At 36.2% G+C, this 26,166-nt stretch overlaps 1 protein-coding gene across 12 annotated transcripts in view; it reads left to right on the top strand.

Annotated features, from left to right (window-relative positions):
- MAGI2 (membrane associated guanylate kinase, WW and PDZ domain containing 2) overlaps positions 1-26,166 on the top strand; it is a 1,464,809-nt gene that overhangs the window by 786,051 nt on the left and 652,592 nt on the right. For all 12 annotated transcript variants that reach the window (XM_027539773.1, XM_027539768.1, XM_027539771.1 and 9 more), the window contains one exon: positions 24,045-24,164. In XM_027539773.1, coding sequence (XP_027395574.1) covers positions 24,045-24,164 — 120 coding nt within the window. The remainder of the gene's footprint in view (positions 1-24,044; positions 24,165-26,166) is intronic.

Below are 26,166 nucleotides of genomic sequence, written 5' to 3'. Positions count from 1 at the left end.
TTTAAGTTCTGATGGTTTGTTAAAGATATCTTGTAAAAATACAGTGTTTTAAAAAAGTGTATTACTGCTTTTTCATCACAACTTTTATGCTCCCCCAAAAAAGGACAGGCATGAAACAGTAGAGATTGATGTTTGTTTCCATATGTCATTATGGGAAATAAAACAAGTGCCAGTACCCAATAGACACAAAGTTAAAGGCCCTCAAGATGATCTAGTTGAATCAGAATGTTCCAGTTAAAGGAAAGTAATCACCACATCAGGGCTGACTGGACAGCACATTACGTAGAACTTTGAAATGTGTGAGTGTGAGCTTGCAGAACTTGTGAAGTCGCGAGACTGGTCACCCAGGGTGAAACTTGTGTAAACCTACAATGTATCAGATTTTTGTAGCAAAATGTCTTAGATTGACACCAACAAGCTTAAAACTGTATGGCAGATAGAAGAAGCAAGCATTGGAATTCCCAGAAACAATAAATTTCACTATCTTCCTAAATTTTCAGAATACAAAGAAATCAGTTGAAAGTCAATCAAAGATTTAGCTTGCTAATGATAAACCAAATTTCTGATTATATCCCAAGATCAGTGATCCACAATGCTGGTGGACATGAAAATCACCTGGGAAGCCACCAGTGAACACTAACCCCAAAGTTCTGAATTAATTTATCTGAGGGGGAGCCACTGGTTTATAGATCTATTCAGGTGATTCTACTGTGCAGCCAGAATTGAGAGCTCCTATCCTAGGCATTGCTGAAGTAAATGAAAAAACTAATGGAGAGACCGGTGTTTGATATGCTGTTGAAAGAAAATCATGAGGGTTGGCCATATTTGGGGTTACAGCTATTGTATCCTTGGAAGTTAGGCTAGCATAAAGACATAGAATATCAGCATGGATTTATGGAGGCCTTTTCTTTTCCCATTACTCCGAATGACCAAACAATTTTCAATCAGTAATTGAAAACGATGGGGAAGAAATTGTTTTATGTTTAGTTTTTTCCTTATTAAAAGGATTCTGCAGTGAACATCCTTGTACAATATTTGGTCTATGAGAAAACATCTGTATGATAAATTCCTAGAGGTAGAATTATTTGATCAAAATATTTACTACATTTTAAATGTTGCCAACTGCCCATCAAAGAGGTTTCAGTAATTTGCTATTTCCAAGTAGCATCTATTCCAACCTGTCTAACTGTAAGACTGAATATACAAGAGTGATAGGATGACTAAGAGAATACCGATCTAAGAAGGAAGAAGATTTGAAGAGAGAGCAATGGTTTTGAAAAAATGTGGAGAAAGATGAACTGAGGCAGTATAGGTATGAATGTTGGGCAGCACTAAAGGACAGTGTAAGGCTGTTTCATTCAATCAACACTTAGCTACACAGGGGAGGATACAGAGTTAGATTCAACTATCTTTTCAGTATTATATTTTGGATCTCCCATTGTGCCTTCCTACAGTTTGTAAAGGACATCTTGATATGGTAGTGTTTATATTGCTGCTGCTGCTGCTAAGTCACTTCAGTCGTGTCCAACTCTGTGTGACCCCACAGAAGGTAGCCCACCAGGCTCCCCCATCCCTGGGATTCTCCAGGCAAGAACACTGGAGTGGGTTGCCATTTCCTTCTCCAATGCATGAAAGTGAAAAGTGAAAGTGAAGTCGCTCAGTCGGGTCCGACCCTCAGCGACCCCATGGACTGCAGCCTACCAGGCTTCTCCATCCATGGGATTTTCCAGGCAAGAGTACTGGAGTGGGGTGCCATTGCCTTCTCTGGTTTATATTGCTAAGTACATGCAATAGAAACACATGTTCACAGGAGATCTTTTTTAAATGTTTCCTATATCATTGTTTATTGTAGTGAAAATTTGGCAACAATGTAAATGTCATTGATGCTCAATCAGTAGGAGAGTAAATAAAGAGATTGTAATAAATTCACATGGTAGAATATCGTACACACACATGAGTACATTTACAAAATTGCTGCCTTCCTACATGTGGTTTTGTCCTCAGTTAAGGTAACATTGCTCATCAGAAGTATTTTCACACCATTACAGAACTAAATGTTATTTTAATAGGTACTTAGTACTTATGTACTAGCATTTACTTTAAGGTGTCAGAAGTGGAGAAAAATATAAAACAAAGACCTGAGTATATCCCTCAGAGATTTAATAAATTTTAATATTTTCCTACCTTTACTCAGATTTTTTTTTTTTTGGTTTTTATTAACATATTGCAGATACAGTTGAATCTCTTCCATTACACTTTTCTCCAAATTCCCTTCTTGGTCCCATGTTCCTCTCTCATCTTTCAGAGATATCACTGGCCTGGGTTCGGTGTTACAATTTCATACACTTTTTCATAGTTTTGTTATGTTTGTATCTATGAACTAGTTGTGCATATTAAGAAACTTTATGTAAACAGACACCTGAGAGTTTTTATCAGAAGTAGATTTTTTATTTTGTCAAATGTTCTTTCCATATGCTTTTGATTAAATGTGTTCTTTTTTTTCAGTTTGTGAATAGAATGAAATATGACTCTTGGTTTCCAAATGTTAAAGCAAGTTTGCATGCATGATATAAACATTTTTTCGCAATGTATTTCCATACTGCTGCATTCCATTTACTAAATTATTTAAGAGTTTTTACACATATGTTCGTGAGGAATGTTAGTCTTTGATTTTCTTTTCCTGTGCTTTTGACATTGTTTGGGATTAGAGTAATGCTGGTCCTGCAAAATGAATTGGATAGTATCACCACTTCTTCAGTTTTCTGAGTCTGTGTAGACTGGTATCATTCCTTCCTTAGATGTTTCACTGAATTCACCAGGAAAGCTATATGGCCCTGGAGTTTTCTTTGAGGGATAGTTTTAAGCTAAAATCTGAAGTAAACACACAGGTGTATATCAGAATATGTATGTATTTTTTAAATGTCCTCTGGTTATGATAAGGAATTTGTCCATTTCATCTTAGTTGTCAAATTCATTGGCATAAACTTGTTAAAAACTCTCATTAATAAGTTTTTAATATCTGTTGGATCTGTAGTGATTTTACTGCATTGCTAATATTGGCAATTTGTGTCTTTTCTTTTTTGAAATCAGTCTGGCTAGTGGTTTATGAATTTTATTGATCCAGCCGTTGGTTTTCTTGTCTCTCTATAGGTTTCTGCGTATTTTATTGACTTCTACTCTGTCTTTATTAGGCCCTTTCCTCTTCCTATATCTTAACTTTTGGTTTAATTTGCCATTGGAAGAGATCATCAAGAGGATATGGTTACAGTTGACGTGAGCTGGACCTGGGCAATGGAACGTTCTTTACCCACTCCTCTGTCCTTGGAACATACATTCTGCCCATCGTTCCCACTGCGGGAGCCATTTTCAAGGACATAGCCTTGAAAGAGCAATGTGTTGTTAAGACCATCTGAATGGTATATTGACTGAACCCAGTTAACCTCTTTCAAGATTTTAGTGGACAAGCCTGGAGATCTATTCCCTGCAGCTGCCCAAGAGAAGTCTCATATGTGAGGTCTCTTGCTTGTTAAACCTGCCACATACCTATCTAGAGTGGTTTGTCTCTTTGTTCAACTTTTCCCTGTGCTGTCTATACTAACACACAGTTTGTGAGCCAGTCGCCCCTTTTTCTAGTTCCTGAGGTCATTGCTTTGGGACTTTTCATATTTTCCAGTACAGATATTTTATAACTTTCCCTCTAATTCTTGATTTATTACCATCCCACAAATTTTGGTATGTTGTGTTTTCATTTTTACTTAGTTCAGAATAATTTCTAATTACCTTTGTGATTCCTTCCTTGACCTATGATATTTAGTTTCTGAATATTTGGGGCTTTTCTATTATTGGTTATTAACTTAATTTTATTAAGCTCAGAAAACTTAATTTTTATTATTTGAGCATTATTGAAGTATTGAAATTGTTTTATGACTCAGGTATGGTCTATCTTGGTAAATTTTACAATGTGTATTATTCCACTGCTGTAGGGGGGTGGTCTATAAATGTCAGGTTAAGGTAGTAGACTTGTTGGGGTCTGTTTCTTTACTGATTATCTGTCTACTTGTTCTATCAATTATTGAAAGGTGTGTTGAACTCTGAGTATAATTATATAATTGTAAATTTTTCTTTGTAGTTCTGTGTTCTTTGCCTCATGTATTTTAACTCTCTGTTATAGGTACATAAATATTTAGAGTTTTTATGTCCTCTTGATGAATTGACCCCTTTATTATTTTTTTGACCCTTTTATTATTATGAAGTGATCCTCCTTATCTCTGTTAATATTCTTTGCTCTGATGTTAATAAAGCATGATAGCCTTAATTTAATCATAACATGACACATCTTTTTCTATCCTTAACACTTTTGGCTTTTTGGTTGTATTTAATATGTATTTCTTGTAGGGCTTGATATAAACTTATCATCTTTATATTCTAATTTTGTATGCCTAGTTGGAGATTGCTTTAGGATTTATATTATATATCTTAACCTATCATGTCAACCAACTAGTAACATACCACATCATATATATTAGGAAAAGTTTACTATAGTGCAGTAATCCCCTGCTCCAACATGTTTTCTCTTATAATCATACATTTTAATTCACTGTTATAAACTCCATAATATAGCATTATTTGTTTTTGCTTTAAACCATCTCTTTTATAATTATTAAAAATAATTTTATATTTACTATTTTAAATACTACTTGAAGTGATTATTATGCAGGTGGCTGTAATTGTCTGTATCTTAGTAATTTCACATTTGGAATTTTTTTTTTTTTCCATTTTTGTCTTTCTAGCAGCCAGTGGCCATCACAGCTTTATCAAAACCTATTGATAACATTTGTCAAAACCTGTAGAATGCATCACACAACGTATGAATCCAATGTAAACTATGGATTTCAGTTGATAATAATGTGTTATTGTTAGCTCATAAATTGTACCAAATGTACCTCACTTGGAAGAGATGTGGATGAGGGGGAGGGTGTGTATTTTGGAGAGAGGGAGATGGGATTATAGGAACTCTCTGTACTTTCCACTCAATTTTGCTGTGACCCTAAAAGTACTCTACAAATAAAGCCTATTCAGAAATATGAAAAAGGACATATTCTCTTAACAACCAAAACTTTATTCAATTCTTAATAATTTGTGATTTTTCCATTTTAAGGAAATTACTACTTTTTCTTCTGTTCAGAGCTCTTTTAAAATGTTTGTAGAATTCCAGTTTCATAAGTTTGAAGTTTTCTTTTCAAAGATATCTTTCCTTTGTACTCTGTAGCTAATTTCTTGGTAATTCTGGATTATCTTTCTGGATATCTCTACCCAAAACTCAGCAATAGTTCAGAGAATGTCTTACTTCCTCCTTTGCCTCCTGGTTTCATTATTCTCTCTGAGTAGAATACTTGACCTGAATGTGCTGTGAATGGTGGCTTCCCACCTCCTATTCACCAAGCATACTTCCCTATCACCCCCACCCACTCCTTCCATCCAACCCTCATGAAAAAAATGTGTATAGAACATTTCATGGGTGAATGGACTACCCTGTTACTTGGGAGTCTGACTTCTACAGGTAGTCTGACTGGTTTAAATCCTGACTCTGCCACTTATCAGTCCTGTGACTTGAACAAGTTACTCAGGCTGTAAAATGGATCAAATGCTATCCACCTTATGTTGTTAAGAGAAGTAAAAGAGCTAACTCATGCAAAGTGCATAGTACGGTGCTTCACACAAGGTTGTGTGTGTGCTCAGTCACTCAGTCGTACCCACCTCTTTACGATCCCGTGGACTGTAGCTCTCCAGGCTCTTCTGTCCATGGAATTTTTCCAGGCAAGATTGCTGGAGCAGGTTGCCATTTCCTACTCCAGAGGATCTTCCCTACCCAGGGATTGAAACTGCATTCCTTTTGTTTCCTGCATTGGCAAGAAGATTCTTCACAACTGTGCCACCGGAGAAGCCCTTGACACAAAGTTAGAACTCAATAAATATTAGTACTTATTAATATTATTATTTATACAAAGAAACTTCCCCTAAAATTCCTTCCTTTGCTATATTCATCAGTCATATCTTTTTCTTTTTTCTAGTAGATAAACATCCATTCACAAACATCCCATATGTCTTTGGACAAATGATAAATTTGTTTAAAAAAATTTCAAAACTGTATTACTGAATGTATTATTAGCAGATTGTCTCAGCAAGAGAAAGCCCTCTAATTATTTTAATATTTTGCTTTAATGCAGTGAATAATCAAATATCTTAAATTGCTTAGCCTAATATAATTCTCTTTTTCTTTGTCTTGTTTTCATGTATTATGCTAGTTTTAAGATATGGTCTTAAACATACAGTTTATAGGCATCTGTATATTCTTCAGGTACAATTCATCATGTGATTGTTGATATTTATATTAGAAAATACCCACTCCAGGCACTCCAGTGCCTGGAAAATCCCATGGACAGAGGAGCCTGGTGGGCTACAGTCCATGGGGTTGCACAGAACAGACACAACTGAAGTGTGACTGAGCATGAGCATGAGATATCAGAAAACATCAATTTCTTATACATATAAAATGTGAATGTGACTGTCAGTTTCTCCTACAAATCACATGTAACTTGACTCCCCTGGTAGATATGTAGCATACATATGGGTCATTATAGATATAACATGATAAAATTTACTTTTGAAGTTCAGAAGCACGTAGAGGCTCAATACTTCTTCCCTATATTAAATGTCTACTGAATTTCATAGGCTGTTAGAAGCATTGTTAATGAAGTTATACCCCATGGTAACAAGGTCAACAAGATATCATTATTTACCACATAAAGATGCAGCACCGTCAGTACTATACCTAGGGCATGGAGAAGCTTGCTTACTGCTTTACTTATAGGAACAGGTGTGTTTCTACACTTGATGTGGTGTCACAAATCATAATTCTCCTTGCAGTTATGTGTTGAAATTAGTTCAAATATTCCTTAAGGGCAGTTTTGCTTCTTGGGGGACAGATTTCTATTGGTCTTTCTCATAGATTTTCCTCCCTTTTTTGTTTCTGTGTATTAGAAACCTACCTAGTTATGTTTTAAGGAATTTTCAAAGGAATAATGAACACATATGTAAAATGTTACACTTAACACGGGTCACACTGTCACAAACGGTCATATTTTTTCTCTATATCAAGGTGGTGTACCCAAATTCCAGCATTTGAGTTGCAGATTCTCTGGTGGCTCAAGTGATAAAGAGTCTGCCTGCAATGTGGGAGACCTGGGTTTGATCCCTGGGTTGGGAAGATCCCCTAGAGAAGGACATGGCCACCCATTCCAGTATTCTTGCCTGGTAAATCCCGTGGACAGAGGAGCCTGGCAAGCCACAGTCCATGGGGTCGCAAAGAATAGAACATGACTAAGCAACTTTGCTTTTTCTTTCTTTTGGTTTACAAGTACAGACTGAGGAGAAAAGAGCATCAAGACACAAAGGGGCAAAAGACGTGATGCAGAGATGGACAGGCTACTACTTGCAGGTCAAATCCAGCCTATTGTCTTATAAATAAAGATTTATTGGAAAACAGCCACACTCATTCCTTCATGCATTGTCTGTGACTGCTTGCACTTGCAGTGATAGAGTTTAACAGATAGCACTATGACTTATGGCTGGCAATGCCTAGCTAATTGCTGTTTGACCCTTTTAGAAAATGTTTAGCAATACTTATTCCAAAGGAGATCTTCCCAGGTGATGAAATGTTAAAAAAATCTGCCTGCCAATGCAGGAGGTGTGAGAAATGTGGGCTTAATCTCTGGGCTGAGAAGTTCCCTTGGAGTAGGTAATGACACCCCACACCAGTATCCTTGCCTGGAAAATTCCATGGACAGAGGAGCCTGTTGACAAAAAGTCAGGCACAACTGAGCACCCATGCGCAGACACACACACACACATTCCAAAGGAACCATTGAAGTGTAACTGTTTAGGGAGGTACAGAATGCTTAGCTTTTCTTAAACTTACAAAGAATGTTGATTTTAATATGGATTCATTAATGCCCTACAGTCCTGTTTGGCCAGCCTTTGCCTTTCTAGTTTTTTTTTAACTACAAGACTTTTTAATCCTTCTTCTAGGGGACAGTCCTTAATACTTTGGGTTTGAAAGCCAGAGAACTGTCAACCTATCAGATGTTAGCTCCCCAACCACTCACGCTTCTCTGGGGAGGTTTCTGAGTCAACAGCTACATTGATGGTGTTCTCATCTTTTGTACTTTGTCTCAGTTGATCTGGCAGATAACCTTGTGTTTTGTGTTCTTGATACAGTAAATAAGGATTTATCTAAAATTACATATATTCTCTCCAAAGAAACTAATATTTATTTTGATAATTCACTATTTAATTCAATATCTTGTGCAGGAGTACCTTAATTAGCATTCTTTTGAAATGTCCTTAAAATTTTATTTTGTATATTTTGATTTGTAAAACTTCTCTTAATCTCTCACGATAATTGCAAATCACAGAAACACTGATTTGAGAATCTATAAAGCCAAATATATTTGTTACCATGTGGTTTTATTCTGATATTTTTATATAAGTATTTCCAACAAAGGTCACAAATGAATATTTGACAGTTCATTGTATACATTCCTCTAACTTGTATCACTTTTAATTTGCTGTGCAATAAAGAAGTGCACATAGTTACCTGGAAAGAAGGCTAGAGGGTCTGGGAACTTATGATAATTGCATAGAAACTGAGTCCTACTGTCCTTCAAACCTAAAGGATCACATAGATCAAGGCTAGGTTGCTGATGGTTGCATGTCTAACATTTAGGTCTTAGAAAGACAGAAATAGTATTCTGCGTCTTCCGGCCATCCCTTTTTTGTTTAACCTTCAGAGGCATAAAATTGTTTGTTAGCTTAAAAAAAAGAAAAAAAGGCAAGGTACTGTGTGTGTTGTTTTTTTTTTTTTTTTTTTCAAATGCCGATTATTTCATTTGATAAGTCAAATCGTTCTTTCTTGGTTTCTTAAAGAGGAGCTGGGCCATATGGCTCAGCATTTCATGACCGACTCATCCTTCTTCTTTTCTTCCTTCCATAATTATTTGACATGTGTATACTTGATGCTATGCTATGCTAAGTCGCTTCAGTCGTGTCCGACTCTGTGCGACCCCGTAGACGGCAGCCCATCAGGCTCCCCGATCCTTGGGACTCTCCAGGCAAAAACACTGGAGTGGGTTGCCATTTCCTTCTCCAGTGTATGAAAGTGAAAAGTCAAAGTGAAGTCGCTCAGTCGTGTCCGACTCTTAGTGACCCCGTGGACTTCAGCCTACCAGGCTCCTCTGTCCATGGGATTTTCCAGGCAAGAGTACTGGAGTGGGGTGCCATTGCCTTCTCTGGTGTATACTTGATAACCTCAATAAATAAAAAATGATCATTCAGCTATATGATTTGCACCATATAATCTGACAAACCTGTCAGTGTTTCAAAATTCCTGATTAGTTAAATGTCTTCTTACCTCCATCTGGATTTTCTGGTAGTCTATAGACTTTGTATTCTATGATCTACCTTGGGCATTTTTGGGATGACCCAGAGGGATGGTATGGGGAGGGAGGAGGGAGGAGGGTTCAGGATGGGGAACACATGTATACCTGTGACGGATTCATTTTGATATTTGGCAAAACTAATACAATTATGTAAAGTTTAAAAAAAAAAAAAGAATTCTATAGAGCCATATGGTGATACTAAAAGTTAATGTCATTGTAAGATTCTAATAGAGGTAAAATGATAAAGTTATGATCCACTAAACCTTATATGCAATGAAGGTCAAAGAGTAGAGTGTCTGTGTATTGCTCAGAGGGCTGGTAATATCTCTGTAGTTTAGTTCTGGCCCAAATTAACTTATATGAGAAGAGTCTAAAAGCTTCAAGCTAAATACATACTGTTTCTATAAAAAGTCACTATAGCTCTTTCCTTTAGCCCAGTATGTAATTTTGAAACATCATCTATTAAATCATAAATTAGGTAATCAAAATGTATTTTTATTAATCCTATAGAATACCAGATATAGAATATATCTACATTAAATATTAGAAAATTAAAATAAAATTTCAAAGTGGAATTAATTGGTAACATCTTCTATTCTCTTAAAAAATCAGGAACTTAATAACTTAAGACTCTTAAGATTATGGTTTACTACCCTGATTTATCAGTGAAGGTACAGTGTTCCTTTATCCTGGAATTAGGATTATTATATATTGCAAGAGTGGATCAAACAGCCAAGCACAAATTATCTAGGAATCTGATTTTCCTTGGATGAGTCATTTTATTTAGTCATGTCTCTATATCTAGACTGTGAATGTGACTGAGGTAAAGGCAGAATTTTGCTGAAGAAAGTAATTTGTGCAGCTAAAGATTCCTCAACAATCTCTTGGGTAGAAGAGATGAACTTTGTTGTGAAGGAATGGTTAAGGATTAGTTTTCTAATTCTTTGTCATCAAAGCTGTAATGACTCAAATGCTGTGCAATTAGGAAATCATTCATTTTGCCCCAGGTCTTCCTCAGTGTGTGTGCCGTCAACAGTGTCTTGTTACTGTCAGTAATCAAGTATGATCATTTAGTGTAGAAGCCTTAAAATTAAAAATGTACATGCATGCATCAACTTTAAAAATGATAACCTGCAAATGTTGCCTGTCTTCCTTACTTAGTGTCATGGGCTTTGAGTTCAACTGATAAAGATCAATATAATAAACTTTGACTTTTGGATGACATTTTTTTTTATCTCTGACTCACATCTTCTCTGGTGTTTAGAGCAGGGACATAATTCTGTAAATAGAGTCATAGAAGTGATGAAAGACTTGGTGGGTCATGTACATGCATACATGTGTGTGTGCTCAGTCGTGTCCAATGATTTGCGAGGCCATGGATGTAGCCCGTCTGCCGAGCTCCTCTGTTCATGAAATTTTCCAGGTTATAATACTGGAGTGGGTTGCCATTTCCTACTCCAGGGGATCTTCCTGACCCAGGGATTGAACCTGTATCTCCTGTATCTTCTGCATTGGCAAGTGGATTCTTTACCACTGTGCCATGAATACGTCTTCTAAATAATTTGTTCCAATAGAGAGCCTTATGGATACTAATTCCACAATGTAGCTGCCCATCCCCTGATTTAGTCTGTTTAGAATAGTTGTAGACAAGCTATAATTTATCATTTAGTGCATCCAATACCTTGGCACAGATAACGTCAGATGTTACATTTTCTTGGTTGTTGGAGATTCACACATTTTTCATTTATGTCTTCTTATTTCATTCACCATAGTTTTTTTCATAATACAGGAGATTTTCTGCATTAGATACTTGTTTTTCTTGCCTTATTCACTCCTGGTGAGCCATATACAAGCCTCCTATGTTTTTCAGAATTTAAGCCATATTGTTGTACATGTAGGACCAAGATAGTTTAATTATTTCAAGTAGTAATGAAAGTTATTTATAAGAAAGCATAAATGGAGGTGTGTTGATTTTTCCCCCCAAATTTGATTAACTCCTAAGAGAACTGTGAAAAAGCGATATGCAATAGCATAAGAGAGTACTTTGATTTTCCAGTGTACTTCTTGCAACTCCATTCACCTGTACACCACAAATGACAAATGAATTGTTTTCTCTGAATCCAGTATGCAGCTATAGATTACTCTAAAGTAAGTGAAGTCGCTCAGTCGTGTCCAACTCTTTGTGACCCTGTGGACTGTAGCCTATCAGGCTGCTCTGTCCATGGGATTCTCCAGGCAAGGATACTGGAGTGGGTTGCCATTTCCTTCTCCAGGGGATCTTCCCAACCCAGGGATCGAACCCGGGTCTCCCACATTGCAGGCAGAAGATTACTCTAAGACTGATGACAAATTATGAACCACTTGCTTTTTGAGCTGTTGTGGCTAAATTAACAATGAAACTTAACACAGCTTTTAGTTTGGGTTTCCTGAGATATGAGTGAGGTTACAGCAGTGGTTCTCAATTTACTGTCCCTGGACTAGAAGCATCACCATCACCTGGGAACTTTTTAGAAATACTAATTCTCAGGCCCAACCCAAGACTCACTGTATCACAAACTGCAGATGTGACACCCAACAATCTGTGTTTAACAAGCCTCCTTGTCATTCTGATGCATCCTGCATGTTAGAAACCATCCATTTGGGTGTGAAGCTGCCTCAGTGCAAACTGTTAAAACGTAAAACAGTAATTGGTTCCACATGGGACATTAGTCTAAACCTTTATATCCAGAGATATTCAAGGAGAGCTTTCTTCTTCAAAAATGTCTCTGTGTCTGAAAGATATGTAGCATTACTAGTAGTATATGTCAATGCAGTTTTCAATAATAATAGATAGTATCCTATTTCTGAGGATAAGACAGTTTTAAAATAATTCCCAAGGTTTAGAGCAATATACAGTTAAGAAAATAAGTCATAGTTACTACTGGTATTTTGTGCATGGAGCTGTCACAACTTTGATATTATATAGAACATTCATAGTGTTTTATTGAGGAGGCAATAAATCTTATAAAATATGTGATTAATTGGATGGTATGTTTTCCTTTCTGACCTTAACCCAGTCCACTGTATTAGTTGATGTGAAATCTATAAATCTCACATTTCTTTATAATCTATCACATAGGAATCAATGGCCCAATCAAGTAAACTATATCATTTAATTTGCTTGCTTTAGCTCTATGTCTGTATAAAATCACACTTATGGATTTTATATAATTGAAAATGAATGTAAAGAATCCAAGACCTAGGCTGATTATGTAAAAATTGGTAAGTGCTATCAGTCAATGAATCTCCTGAATGTTTTTATTGGAAGTACACAGAAAAATCCATGAGAGTGTTCACACTTGCTAGTAAGTAACTGATACAGTAAAGAAGTGTCTTCAGGAATCTAAAAGTAAATTACTTAAAGGTTGAATCCACAGGAAGTTACCCTAGCTGTCAAGATTTATTTTCTCCAGTTTTCAGTTAAAGAGACACCAGGGAAAAAGAGAAAATATATTCATAAACATGCACAAGAAAAGAATTCACTTTTTCAGATTCTCACACAGTCACGCATCTGTGTGCAATGCAATGGGCACTGTGGAACTTTCAGCTCATCAAAATAGATCTTGTTAGATGACTGGACTGACCATCATCAAGATAGTAATACTTTCTGGTAAGCCAGTGACTTTCTTAAACAATTTACTAAAATTAGGAAATATTCTAAAGCTAAAGGGAAATGTGCCTTAGAGTTACATTTACCACCAACATCATGCCCTTTTCTTACTGAGGCCAAAGGTGCAACATTCCTTCATTTAAATAGTAGAATTTAAAAAATAAATTCATTGGCACCCCCCAGTTGCCATGGTAACAAAATGCACGTGGCTTTCATCTGCTTGCACTGTGTATCAATAATAAGCTAGCCATTTGGGAGCAAATCCATCCTTTTCAGAACATGTCTTTTGAGCACAAGTACTATATCCTTTCATTAACTCCTGAAGGAAATGTGATCCATGCACTACTTAATTTAGCAATTATTCAGTAAGTTGTTTTTTAAAGAAATAAAGTAATAGGTGATAAAGCAAAGACATAATTTAGTGCATTTCCTCCATTTCCATTCCTTTTAATTTTTTTTTTCCTTTGGAAGAGTGGTTAGGAAGACATAATAAAGAATGAATATTTAAACTATAATTTGGATAATAAAATTTATTTTGGACATTTCTAAATACCACTTAGGGAAGTACTAACCAAATATAGAAGAGCAATAAAAGAAGGTGAGCTTCAACTTTAGCTATGTGATGAATCATCTATTTCCTTGTTCATTCTCCCTAGCTTCCACCCTGTTCCTAATGTTGCATGATTACTTGTTGTTACTGCTGAGTGTTGCTTCACTATCATCTTTCTATTCATAATCTTCTAAGATAGGGAAGTGGCTATAATTATTTCAGCATAAAAATAAGGTAAGTATCTGCAGGAAATTCAACTTAAACTATTTCTCCATTCTAGGTACGAATTACCTTTAACTATAAATTACCTTTGTATAACCTTTCATTACATTTCACATTATTTGCTTTATTTTTAGAATTGTGTTTCTTTCTGAAAGATGTTCATAGATCACCAATTGCTTTCTCTTTCTTCAGCCAATTGCTTTCTTCTTCTGGCACCAACTGATTTAACCTCAACTAATACCTTTTTTTCCCCCAGACACATAGATCTAAAATCTTCTTTTGTGAGTATTCTTATTGAAGGTCCTGTGCCTCAGGGTAAAAGTAAATGATCCACTAATCAAGTTTTATGAGCACTTTCACACTTTTCAAGTGATTAAGCAAAGGATAGAAAACTTCTTGCAATCTAATCAATAGGCTTTATTGGCCTTAAGTGTCTGTCTAACAAAAGGCAGAGGATCCTCATAAATAGTGACTAAATCATTATATCCCACATTTTAGCATGTAATCAAAGGAACTGACTTATTGTACACCCAGACAACAGAAGGGGGCAACCTGAGTCCTTAGGCTTAAGAACTTTTTCTTAAGAAATTTTAGCATTAATGAAATTAATTCATTTGAAGTTTCCATTATAAAAATTCTAAAATGAGATGCCGTCAATCAAGTTTGTTAGAATTGTATTTTCTTAGTGTATTAATATTACTAAAGAGGAATGCAATTGTGTTGCCATAGTGCTCATATTTTTATTTTTATAATACCCTTTTACACCCAATATTTGCCTCACTGTATAATAAGAACACTGATGATCAACTAAATGATATTTTAACCCAGAACCACATATCTAAAATATTCAAATAGAAAGCTGATATCCTGAATTTCAATTCTAAGAATTTTTTTGCCACACCATCCTTCTACTTTCTGCCTTTAAAAATGAAGGGTATTTTGTCAAAGGCTTTCTCTGCATCTATTGAGATAATCATATGGTTTTTATTTTTCAATTTGTTAATGTGGTGTATTACATTGATTGATGTGCGGATATTGAAGAATCCTTGCATCCCTGGGATAAAGCCCACTTGGTCATGGTGTATGATCTTCTTAATGTGTTGTTGGATTCTGATAGCTAGAATTTTGTTAAGGATTTTTGCATCTATGTTCATCAGTGATATTGGCCTGTAGTTTTCTTTTTTTGTGGGATCTTTGTCAGGTTTTGGTATTAGGGTGATGGTGGCCTCATAGAATGAGTTTGGAAGTTTACCTTCCTCTGCAATTTTCTGGAAGAGTTTGAGCAGGATAGGTGTTAGCTCTTCTCTAAATTTTTGGTAGAATTCAGCTGTGAAGCCATCTGGACCCGGGCTTTTGTTTGCTGGAAGATTTTTGATTATAGTTTCAATTTCCGTGCTTGTGATGGGTCTGATAAAAACTCTCCAGAAAGCAGGAATAGAAGGAACATACCTCAACATAATAAAAGCTATATATGACAAACCCACAGCAAACGTTATCCTCAATGGTGAAAAATTGAAAGCATTTCCTCTAAAGTCAGGAACAAGACAAGGGTGCCCACTTTCACCATTACTATTCAACATAGTTTTGGAAGTTGTGGCCACAGCAATCAGAGCAGAAAAGGAAATAAAAGGAATCCAAATTGGAAAAGAAGAAGGAAAACTCTCACTATTTGCAGATGACATGATCCTCTACATAGAAAACCCTAAAGACTCCACCAGAAAATTACTAGAAGTAATCAATGACTATAGTAAAGTTGCAGGATATAAAATCAACACACAGAAATCCCTTGCATTCCTATACACTAATAATGAGAAAACAGAAAGAGAAATTAAGGAAACAATTCCATTCACCATTGCAACAGAAAGAATAAAATACTTAGGAATATATCTACCTAAAGAAACTAAGGACCTATATATAGAAAACTATAAAACACTGGTGAAAGAAATCAAAGAGGACACTAATAGATGGAGAAATATACAATGTTCATGGATTGGAAGAATCAATATAGTGAAAATGAGTATACTACCCAAAGCAATTTATAGATTCAATGCAATCCCTATCAAGCTACCAACAGTATTCTTCACAGAGCTAGAACAAATAATTTCACAATTTGTATGGAAATACAAAAAACCTCGAATAGCCAAAGCGATCTTGAGAAAGAAGAATGGAACTGGAGGAATCAACCTACCTGACTTCAGGCTCTACTACAAAGCTACAGTCATCAAGACAGTATGGTACTGGCACAAAGACAGAAATATAGATCAATGGAACAAAATAGAAAGCCCAGAGATAAATCCACGCACATATGGACACCTTATCTTTGACAAAGGAGGCAAGAATATACAATGGATTAAAGACAATCTCTTTAACAAGTGGTGCTGGGAAAACTGGTCAACCACTTGTAAAAGAATGAAACTAGAACACTTTCTAACACCATACACAAAAATAAACTCAAAATGGATTAAAGATCTAAACATAAGACCAGAAACTATAAAACTCCTTGAGGAGAACATAGGCAAAACACTGTCTGACATACATCACAGCAGGATCCTCTATGACCCACCTCCCAGAATAGTGGAAATAAAAGCAAAAATAAACAAATGGGACATAATTAACCTTAAAATCTTCTGCACATCAAAGGAAACTATCAGCAAGGTGAAAAGACAGCCTTCAGAATGGGAGAAAATAATAGCAAATGAAGCAACTGACAAACAACTAATCTCAAAAATATACAAGCAACTCCTACAGCTCAACTCCAGAAAAATAAATGACCCAATCAAAAAATGGGCCAAAGAACTAAACAGACATTTCTCCAAAGAAGACATACAGATGGCTAACAAACACATGAAAAGATGCTCAACATCACTCATTATCAGAGAAATGCAAATCAAGACCACTATGAGGTACCATTTCACACCAGTCAGAATGGCTGCGATCCAAAAGTCTACAAATAATAAATGTTGGAGAGGGTGTGGAGAAAAGGGAACCCTCTTACACTGTTGGTGGGAATGCAAACTAGTACAGCCACTATGGAGAACAGTGTGGAGATTCCTTAAAAAACTGGAAATAGAACTGCCTTATGATCCAGCAATCCCACTGCTGGGCATACACACTGAGGAAACCAGAAGGGAAAGAGACACGTGTACCCCAATGTTCATCGCAGCACTGTCTATAATAGCCAGGACATGGAAGCAACCTAGATGTCCATCAGCAGATGAATGGATAAGAAAGCTGTGGTACATATACACAATGGAGTATTACTCAGCCATTAAAAAGAATTCATTTGAATCAGTTCTAATGAGGTAGATGAAACTGGAGCCTATTATACAGAGTGAAGTAAGCCAGAAGGAAAAACACCAATACAGTATACTAACGCATATATATGGAATTTAGAAAGATGATAACAATAACCCTGTGTACGAGACAGCAAAAGAGACACTGATGTATGGAACAATCTTATGGACTCTGTGGGAGAGGGAGAGGGTGGGAAGATTTGGGAGAATGGCATTGAAACATGTAAAATATCATGTATGAAACGAGATGCCAGTCCAGGTTCAATGCACGATACTGGATGCTTGGGGCTAGTGCACGGGGACGACCCAGAGGGATGGTATGGGGAGGGAGGAGGGAGGAGGGTTCAGGATGGGGAACACATGTATACCTGTGGCGGATTCATTTTGATATTTGGCAAAACTAATACAATTATGTAAAGTTTAAAAATAAAACAAAATTTAAAATAAAATGAAGGGTAATGTGTGTGTGTGTGTGTGTGTGTGTGTGTGTGTGTGTCTATGTGTGTGTACATATACCAGTCATCAGAGTCCAGTATGCTCTGTTATACTTATCAACCTTATGAAAATAGCCTTGAAATTTCAAAAATACCTATTGGACACCAGTGTATAAACTAGACCAAGTACATGCACTAAGTGAAGTTTCTCTCTAAGACTTTAGTGATTCCTTTTTAAATATAGTCAGGTTCTTTGTGGATCTTCTGCTGACTCCCACAGGTCCCTGCTGCTGCTGCTAAGTCACTTCAGTTGTGTCCGATTCTGTGCGACCCCATAGATGGCAGCCCACGAGGCTCCCCTGTCCCTGGGATTCTCCAGGCAAGAACGCTGGAGTGGGTTGCCATTTCCTTCTCCAATGCATGAAAGTGAAAAATGGAAGTGAATTCACTCAGTTGTGTCCGACTCTTAGCGACCGCATGGACTGCAGCCCACCAGGCTCCCCTGTCCCTGGGATTTTCCAGTCAAGAGTACTGGATTGGGTTGCCATTGCCTTCTTCCCCACAGGTCCCTAGCCAAACTCAATTCACCCCTCTGGGGCTTGCAGCCCACATATTGCAAGTCTCTGCTTCCTTTCAGCTCCTTTACAGTCTTTCTAGTCAAAGTTTTGCTCTGTATTGTCTAAAAAAATGGTTAAAAATCTCAGTAATTTACTCATTAAATAGTCCATAGATGCCAATGCCTTGGTTTATGGTCATTTAACCCTTTTATAGAATATTATATAACTTAGAAAAAAATGTTTTATGTATTTATTCTCTGTCTCTTCTTGTTAGAATGTAAGTTCCTTTTCTATTCTGTGTTCCTCAAAGATATATACCAGGTATCCTGAATAGTGTTTGGCACATAAGTGCTCAGTTAATAATTTGTGGCAAGAATTCATGGGGAAAAGCAATTATCCTTGATGTCATCTCTGTTCTTTCAGACAAGAGTACTTAACATAATTTTTTCTGAGTGCCTGGAATTTTCCAGACATTAAGTACTTTATATGGATTATTTCATTTGTTCTCCAAACTAACTACTTAAAGATGCTACTGGTATTATTCCTACTATTATTCCTAGAGTTTATAGAGATGAAAAACCTTCCTCAAGATATTACTGATAGCACATGGTAGAGCATCAACAAGCTCAGGCAGTTTGACTCCGTGGCTCACATTCCCATCTACTATAGCATATGCTTTAAAGTTAGTTTCTATCTTGTCTAGGCCAAAGAGTAATTCTAATCGTGGAAAATTTGGGCTAAAATGAAAGGATAAATGAAGATATTTCTGATGTGGAAAATTCCTGTATTATGTCCTCTCACATGTTCCATCAAGGCAAATCCCTCTAAAGAGACTCTGTAACCTGACATACCATGAGAGCTGCCTTTATTGTCAGTGATAGAATCTGAGCTTTTTCTGACTGTTTTTAAATTGTAGTATTTTCCTTTCTTTACTTTTTTCAGTCAAATTTCTTGACTACAGATTGGGTAGGTAAACTCTTTGAAGAGGCTGTGATTAACTTCGTCCTCTACTATGGCTAATCAGGTAGTTCAGTGACAAACTCAAAGGGAGAGACAAGCACACCAATGACACGGACGTTGTTTGGTCCAGGAGGGAGGTCTTTGAAGCAGAGATAGTACAGGATAGAAGGATGACACTGTGGAGTTATAGGGCATGGAATTTGCCAACTATTTGGAGATATAGTAAGAGTGAAAGAGACCTGAAATGTGACACTTATGGAAAGTTTCAGGGCATGCATGACTGGAAAAATGGTGGTGACATTAAGAAGAGGAGCAAGATGGAAATATGCTTTCATTATGCTATTTTCCTGAAATACTGAGTCAAATTTGCCTCTCATGAGGGTTGCATAAAGACATTTTCAGACATGCAAAGTCTCAAAAAATGTAGCTCCCATATAACTTTTGATGAAAGATTTCTGACTTTCTGCTCTGCCAAAATGAGGGAATGGACTACAAAAAGAGATACAGGATCTGGGAAAAAGGGAATAAAACAGAGGGAAGAGGCAAAGTGAATCCCCAGGATGGTGGCAAACGGTGCTCCCAGGATGACTGCTGTGTAGTAGATGAGCATAGTCCACATTGAAACAGGTCAAAAGTCTCTAGGAGAAATGTCTTCAATTGGTTAAACTTGACAAAATATTAAATATTCTTGTATATTCTGAGAGATTTGTGTATCCAAGGAAAAGAGAATTAATTAATTGAAATATTGATCAATATGTGGAAATGTAGAAATTTAAATATTCAATCTAGAGTAAAAATATATAAGGAAGGAAAATTAATCAGTGCAGTACATAGTTCTGCTGGAAATAGATTTACATAGTATTATTATAGTAAATGTTAAATAGTAATCTAATGCAGGTTTGTTCTACTGGGAGAATGGGAGGAGGAAAAAAGGAGGAAGTGATGTGAGGAAGTGATATAAGAAATATGGGCAAAAAGAGCCAAAATCTTCATTTGCTTTACCAAGAAATCAGTAGTTTCCTGTGAGTCATATGGTAAAGAATGTCTGCAATGTGGGAGACCTGGATTCGATCCCTCGGTCAGAAAGATCCCCTGGAGAAGGGAATGGGAACCTACTCCAATATTCTTTCCTGGGGAATCCCATGTACAGGGGAGCCTGGCTATAGTCCATGGGGTCGCAAAGAGTTGGACACGACTGAGCAACTGACACTTTCACAATAGTGACTAAAATAAAAACAAGAACCATAAGTTAATTATTCAAAGATGTTGAGGTAAAACAGAAATCAGCTAAAGAGTTAAAAGTGGATAAAATGAAAAGTGTGTTGGAGAGGGGTGATAAAAGTCTTCATTACAAAATAAAAGCTTGTACACTTGTAGAATAACAAATCTTGTAGAAGTATAGAGTCTTTAAAATATAATGTGTAACTGATAAAACATAAAAACTAGACTTTGAGAGAAAACAGAAGAGATTAGTCATGATAAGATGGATGGATGATTAGAATTAAGGATGAAAATCATGCAGATGAAGGAGGTAGACATTAGGAAACTTTAAGAAATTTTATTTCAGAATATCTCTTTATCACCAGAAAGAGAATGAGCTAATGTCTTCTGCTGAAAGTCAAAGCCTTTGCGTATTTGAAAATGGTGGGGTGGTGTCAGAGAGGGAAGGAGATCCTTATTAAAAGGATTTCCATCCATCAGTAGAATCAAGCCAACATTAGAAGGGGGAGCAGAGAGGGAAGAGCTGGGAATTTGGTGTTGGTAGATGCAAACTATTACATTTAGAACAGATAAACAACAAAGTCCTTATGCATACCATAGGGAACTATATCCAATCTCCTGACATAAAATATAATGAAAAAGAATATTTTAAAGAAAGAATGTATATATGTGTAAAACTGAGTCAACTTTGCTGTACAGCAGAGATTGGCACAACTTCATTAATCAACTATACTTCAGATTATAAAAATGAATGAACAAAAAACTTGTCAAGAAAAAAAAAAACTAACATGAAAAAGCCTGAATCTGTAGGGTACTTTGTCAGTGAAAGCTCATGGTTTTCTACAGCAGCTGTAGTCTATGAATTAAATAGCTGATAGAGAACTCAGAGGCTTATTAAGCTATGGGAAATGTTGAAGATGAACTAAAGGAAAGACGACATTTCAGATCCCCAGTCCTTTAGTAGGTAGAAAAGCAAGTGAAGTCAAATATGAGGAACATCAGGAAAATTAAGAGAGATCAGGAGACTGGAGGCTGTAATTAGAAGAACATAATGAGAGTAAAGAGTAGGAGATTGATGCCAAATATGGGAATTGCAGCATTTAAGATTGCACTGTAGAACTTCATCAAGAACACTGAAGTGGGCGGGCCCCCGGTCCTATCAGGCAGCTAGCATTAGGCAGGTCAATAACAACAGGTAACAATGATGCAGTCACAGGCAGAATCCCTGAGGCAAGAACTCTGTCACACTGGCCTGATGTGCAAGGTGTAGACGGAAAACCAACCAGTAAACCGAAGTACTAATGGTCCTTCCAAGAAAAGCACAGCCCCAGACATGTTCACTAGAATTCAGTGAGGCAACTCATGCTAGTCAAGTCAGCAGCCCTGGAAATTGCCCTCAAGCTTGTGGGCAAGCTTACATTGTGCTAGCAGCACGTTACTGCACTAACAAGTATTTAATTAGTCAAAGTGTGTAGCCTCTGAAACATGCAGATAAATTAGGAAAGAAAATTGAAATTTTGTTATGTGATTTTTCTTAATGATTAGAGTATGTTCTAAATAAATAGAAAAACAAATTGATTGCCAAAAACCGTGTTAATGGGCTTTTAATTCACAAGGGTTAAGCACATAAAAAGTCAATATATTGAAAGTTAAGGTTCTCATAGAAACATTGATTTGACAACATTATGCATACTAGGTGTGGGAGGTTTGTATTTTATAACATAAAAGCAGTAGTGAATATTATAAAACATTAAAAAATGCACAGTTAAAATAACAAATTCAGGGGGAAGTCATTAAACATGATTATGAGGAAAAATTGTTTTGCAACCCTCAAAGAAGGTTTTAAATTTTAATTTTAGAACATAATGCCTTCAAACTTTAAAAAATATTGCCAGCGGAAATTAATCATTTTTTGCCCAAAATGAATTTTCCAACACATTGTATATTCTGACATTAGTTTATGCCTCTCATTTGTCATCCAGATTTGATCCTAATATACTAAAGGAAGAACTGATTGGCCATTACATGGCCTAGTTGGTAAAGATTTTGGAAAGTGAAATAAATTTAAGGGTTTGAAATATTAATACTTTTTCTGGTATATAGAGAATGTGGATGGTAGCTTACACGTCAGTAAGCCTGCAAGTACTAGTACTTTGTTTACATATTTGTTGCAGGAAGGAGGACCCCTTCCAGAGCCCGAAACTGGGCTCTTGTCTAACACTCAGAAATGAATCGTCGGAGGAGACACATGTGCTGACAAAGCAAGAGATTTTATTGGGAAAGGGCACCCGGGTGGAGAGCAGTAGGGTAAGGGAACCCAGGAGAACTGCTCTGCCGCGTGGCTCGCAGTCTCGGGTTTTATCGTGATGGGATTAGTTTACGGGTGGTCTTTCGCCAATCACTCTAATTCAGAGTCTTTCCTGGTGGTACACGCATTGCTCAGCCAAGATGGATGCTAGCAAGAGGGATTCTGGGAAGTGGACAGACACGCTGTGTCTCCTTTAGACCCTTCCCGAACTCTTCCGGTTGGTGGTGGCTTATTAGTTCCGTATTCCTTATCAGGATCGCCAGTCATAAAACAACTCATGCAAATGGTTACTATGGTGCCTGGCCAGGGTGGGCGGTTTCAATCAGTGTGCTTCCCCTAACATATTTCCCTTCTATGTACTTGTGCATACTATTTGCATGTATGCCTTATGGGAATTCCAATCAGACTATGCAAAATGTCTTATGTAGGTAGCATTGAAAAAGGAAGAAAAATGCTTAAAGCTTTCTCAGGGAAGGACGAGTTCCAGGAAACAAATCCACAGCCTTGATATGTCTCACTTTTGGTTCTTACCTCACAAGCTGTACAGAGATCTCGGAACCTGACTTCTCCAACGGAGCTATACTGAGCAATAGGATTGAGTTCCTGTGGCTATTTGCTCTATAGGCGATATACAGGAAACAAGAGTGGTGGACCCTTGCAATGACCCCTGGTAGGGTATCACCTCCCAATTTAATTAGAATTAAAGGCAAGAATGAAGGAAGAAAAATGACTTACTAATATAATACTGATTTAATTATACTCATTTCTCAATTCTAATTAGTATTTAGTTATTTAATTCTAAGTAATAATAAAGATTTTCTGATCCTTGAAATCAACCATTATTTGGTACAAAATAATTTTTAACAAATGACAACACCTTTCCCCCCTCAAAGGAGCAGATCATGAAAATACAAAAGTAAATTGACATTTTGCTAACATTTCTATTTTCCATTATATTTTATGTCATAGCAAAGCAGTCTACAGAACAATAGAGATCCTTTCATGGAAGTGAGATATGTAAATTCCTGAGCTAGCAGACTCCTGGCCCAATATTCCAACCACCTCTTCTAAAAGGGCACAATGGTCTGCATTTTTCACTGAAAAATCTAGGCAGCCACATTCCATGGCGATGAGCCCTTTATAAACTTGAAGAAAAATGCTTTGTATGTTTCCTTTAATCTTAACCCTCTGCTATTTTCTGTTTCCAAACAAACAGAAGGACAAATGCAAACTGCCAACTCACAGGATGTACAAACAAGTGTTATTGAATATTCAAAAGTATGGTGGTATTTCTAAAATTCAGGAACAAATCACTTAGAGTCTTTCTTTTGTTTTAATTTTTTACTTATTCAGGCACCACAAGGCCACATAAGGAGGGTGAGGTCCCTGGAGTGGACTATATTTTCATCACTGTTGAAGATTTTATGGAATTGGAGAAAAGCGGTGCTCTCCTAGAAAGTGGGACTTATGAAGGTAAGCACAGCTCTACTGCTGAATTTATTTCTTGTTGCATCACATTTTTCTCTTTCGACTGAATGCATTAGAACACCACATTACTAAATTGCTATTGTTTTGGTTTGAGAGCTTTTATGAGGTCATTTTAGAAGAGTATTTTGTAAAGAAAATTTAAAATATATCTGGGTAAATTCTTCTCTTGAGATGCCAATAGAAATATATATGTATATTCCCACTGTAACCTTGTGTTACCAATATCCTGAGGGTAAATTGTGATCTTCAGCTAAAGTATCTTCATCTTTAGGTAGCATCCAAAGGACCACAGTCCTGTAACTACTTCTATGCAGTTTTCTCCAGTTACTTCACTTCACTTGCCTTCACTGGCCTCTCGTAGAAAATGATGGTGTAGGAAAAAATATGAATTGTGGATGAACTCCAAAGCTCTACCATAAGTTTACTTGCATGCCTGTGTCAAACATGAATGAATGAAATTAAAACCTTGAATGTGGGAAGTACGTTTTAGTAGAAAAAGCGCTGTAACCTAAGCCAGGATCTGCTTCAGTTCCAAACCTGGCTTTACTCCGTACCCACTGTGAACATTAAGTAACCCGGGTAGTGTCTGTGAACCTCAGTAGTCTTACCTGTAAAAGGATAATGACAGCATTGAAAAATACGAATAAATAACAACATGATTCCTTGTGTATGTTTAATTAACATCTACAGGCATGTAATAGTTTATGTCTAATGAAATTACAGATCTGTGTCTGAGCAGTGAGATTTTACTGGAACTAGAAAGCAGTAGAAAATAATACTTGTATTCTTATACCACAGTATTGTATATGTAAACTTTGCTTATATGTACTATGAAGTCCAAAGATGAATCTAGTCTTACTAAACTATAATTAATAGTGTGTGATACTAAAAACAAAACTCATATGCATTGCTGCTTAACCCATCAAATATCAGAGGTCTACAGTGAGCAACTGGGTTTGTAACAGTTTGTTCACCTTTTTCCTCCTCCATTTACTTATAAATGTCCAGTGGACTATAGTTATTTAAGAACTCAGTATTTTCAAGTTGTCAAAAGTGTTATAATCTTGTTTTGCCTCACACTTCTATGGCAATTTAGGCTGAGACATGTGCCTAGGTTATAGCTCAGACATTAAGCTACTTATTGCCATGTTCATAGGAAATCAGCAAAAATACCTAGGAAAAGAAAATGACTTTATATTTGAATGTTGTTTCTTCTTGTCAAAAATGAATGATAGTGAAGATTGATTGAAAATATTATATAATTTATTTTTATTGAAGTATAGTTGATTTAGAGTATTAGTTTCAGGTATACAGCATGATTCAATATTCTTATAGATTATACTCCATTGAGAGTTATTATAAGGTGATGGGTACAATTCCCTATGCTATACAATATATTCTTGTTGCTTATCTATTTTATACATAGCAGTTAAATAAAAAGCTATGCTGATCATATAAGATGCCTTAAAGTATACATGAAAAATGCCTGTATAAATCATAGAAAATAATGATATCAAAGAAGTCAGAGTAAATTAACAATGAATTTTGTAGTATATTTTCCTGTGGACTTTGCACCATCATTCATTAGTTTCTGTGTCTGCCAATAATAACACCTTGTATTTAGTTACTGTATTTATGTAGCAGAGAACCTATGCCTTAACAACCAAGATCATTCCAAGAGTAGTATGATTAACAAATATGGCTTATTCTTTTGTTAAGGATTATATTAACTATATAGAAGGTAAAAAATTAAATCAAATGTTCATGTTAAACTTCCTGTATTTTCATGATAAACTAGATGCCATGGAGTTTAATATCAATATTTTAGAATTAAAGCCTAGCTTAAATTTTAGGTTTCAGCTAAATTTTGAGGGAAATATTCTGAAACCATACAAACATAACTAAGTTTTGTTATGATTTACAGTGGATTCTCCTGAATCTTCTTCAGATATTTTTTTAGCACTGAGAGTAAAGTTGGCTAAATTGT

Source organism: Bos indicus x Bos taurus, chromosome 4, assembly GCF_003369695.1.
Source record: "Bos indicus x Bos taurus breed Angus x Brahman F1 hybrid chromosome 4, Bos_hybrid_MaternalHap_v2.0, whole genome shotgun sequence".
NCBI lineage: Eukaryota > Metazoa > Chordata > Mammalia > Artiodactyla > Bovidae > Bos > Bos indicus x Bos taurus.
The sequence above is the reverse complement of the archived record's forward strand: the minus strand, read 5'-3'. Positions and strand labels throughout refer to the sequence as shown.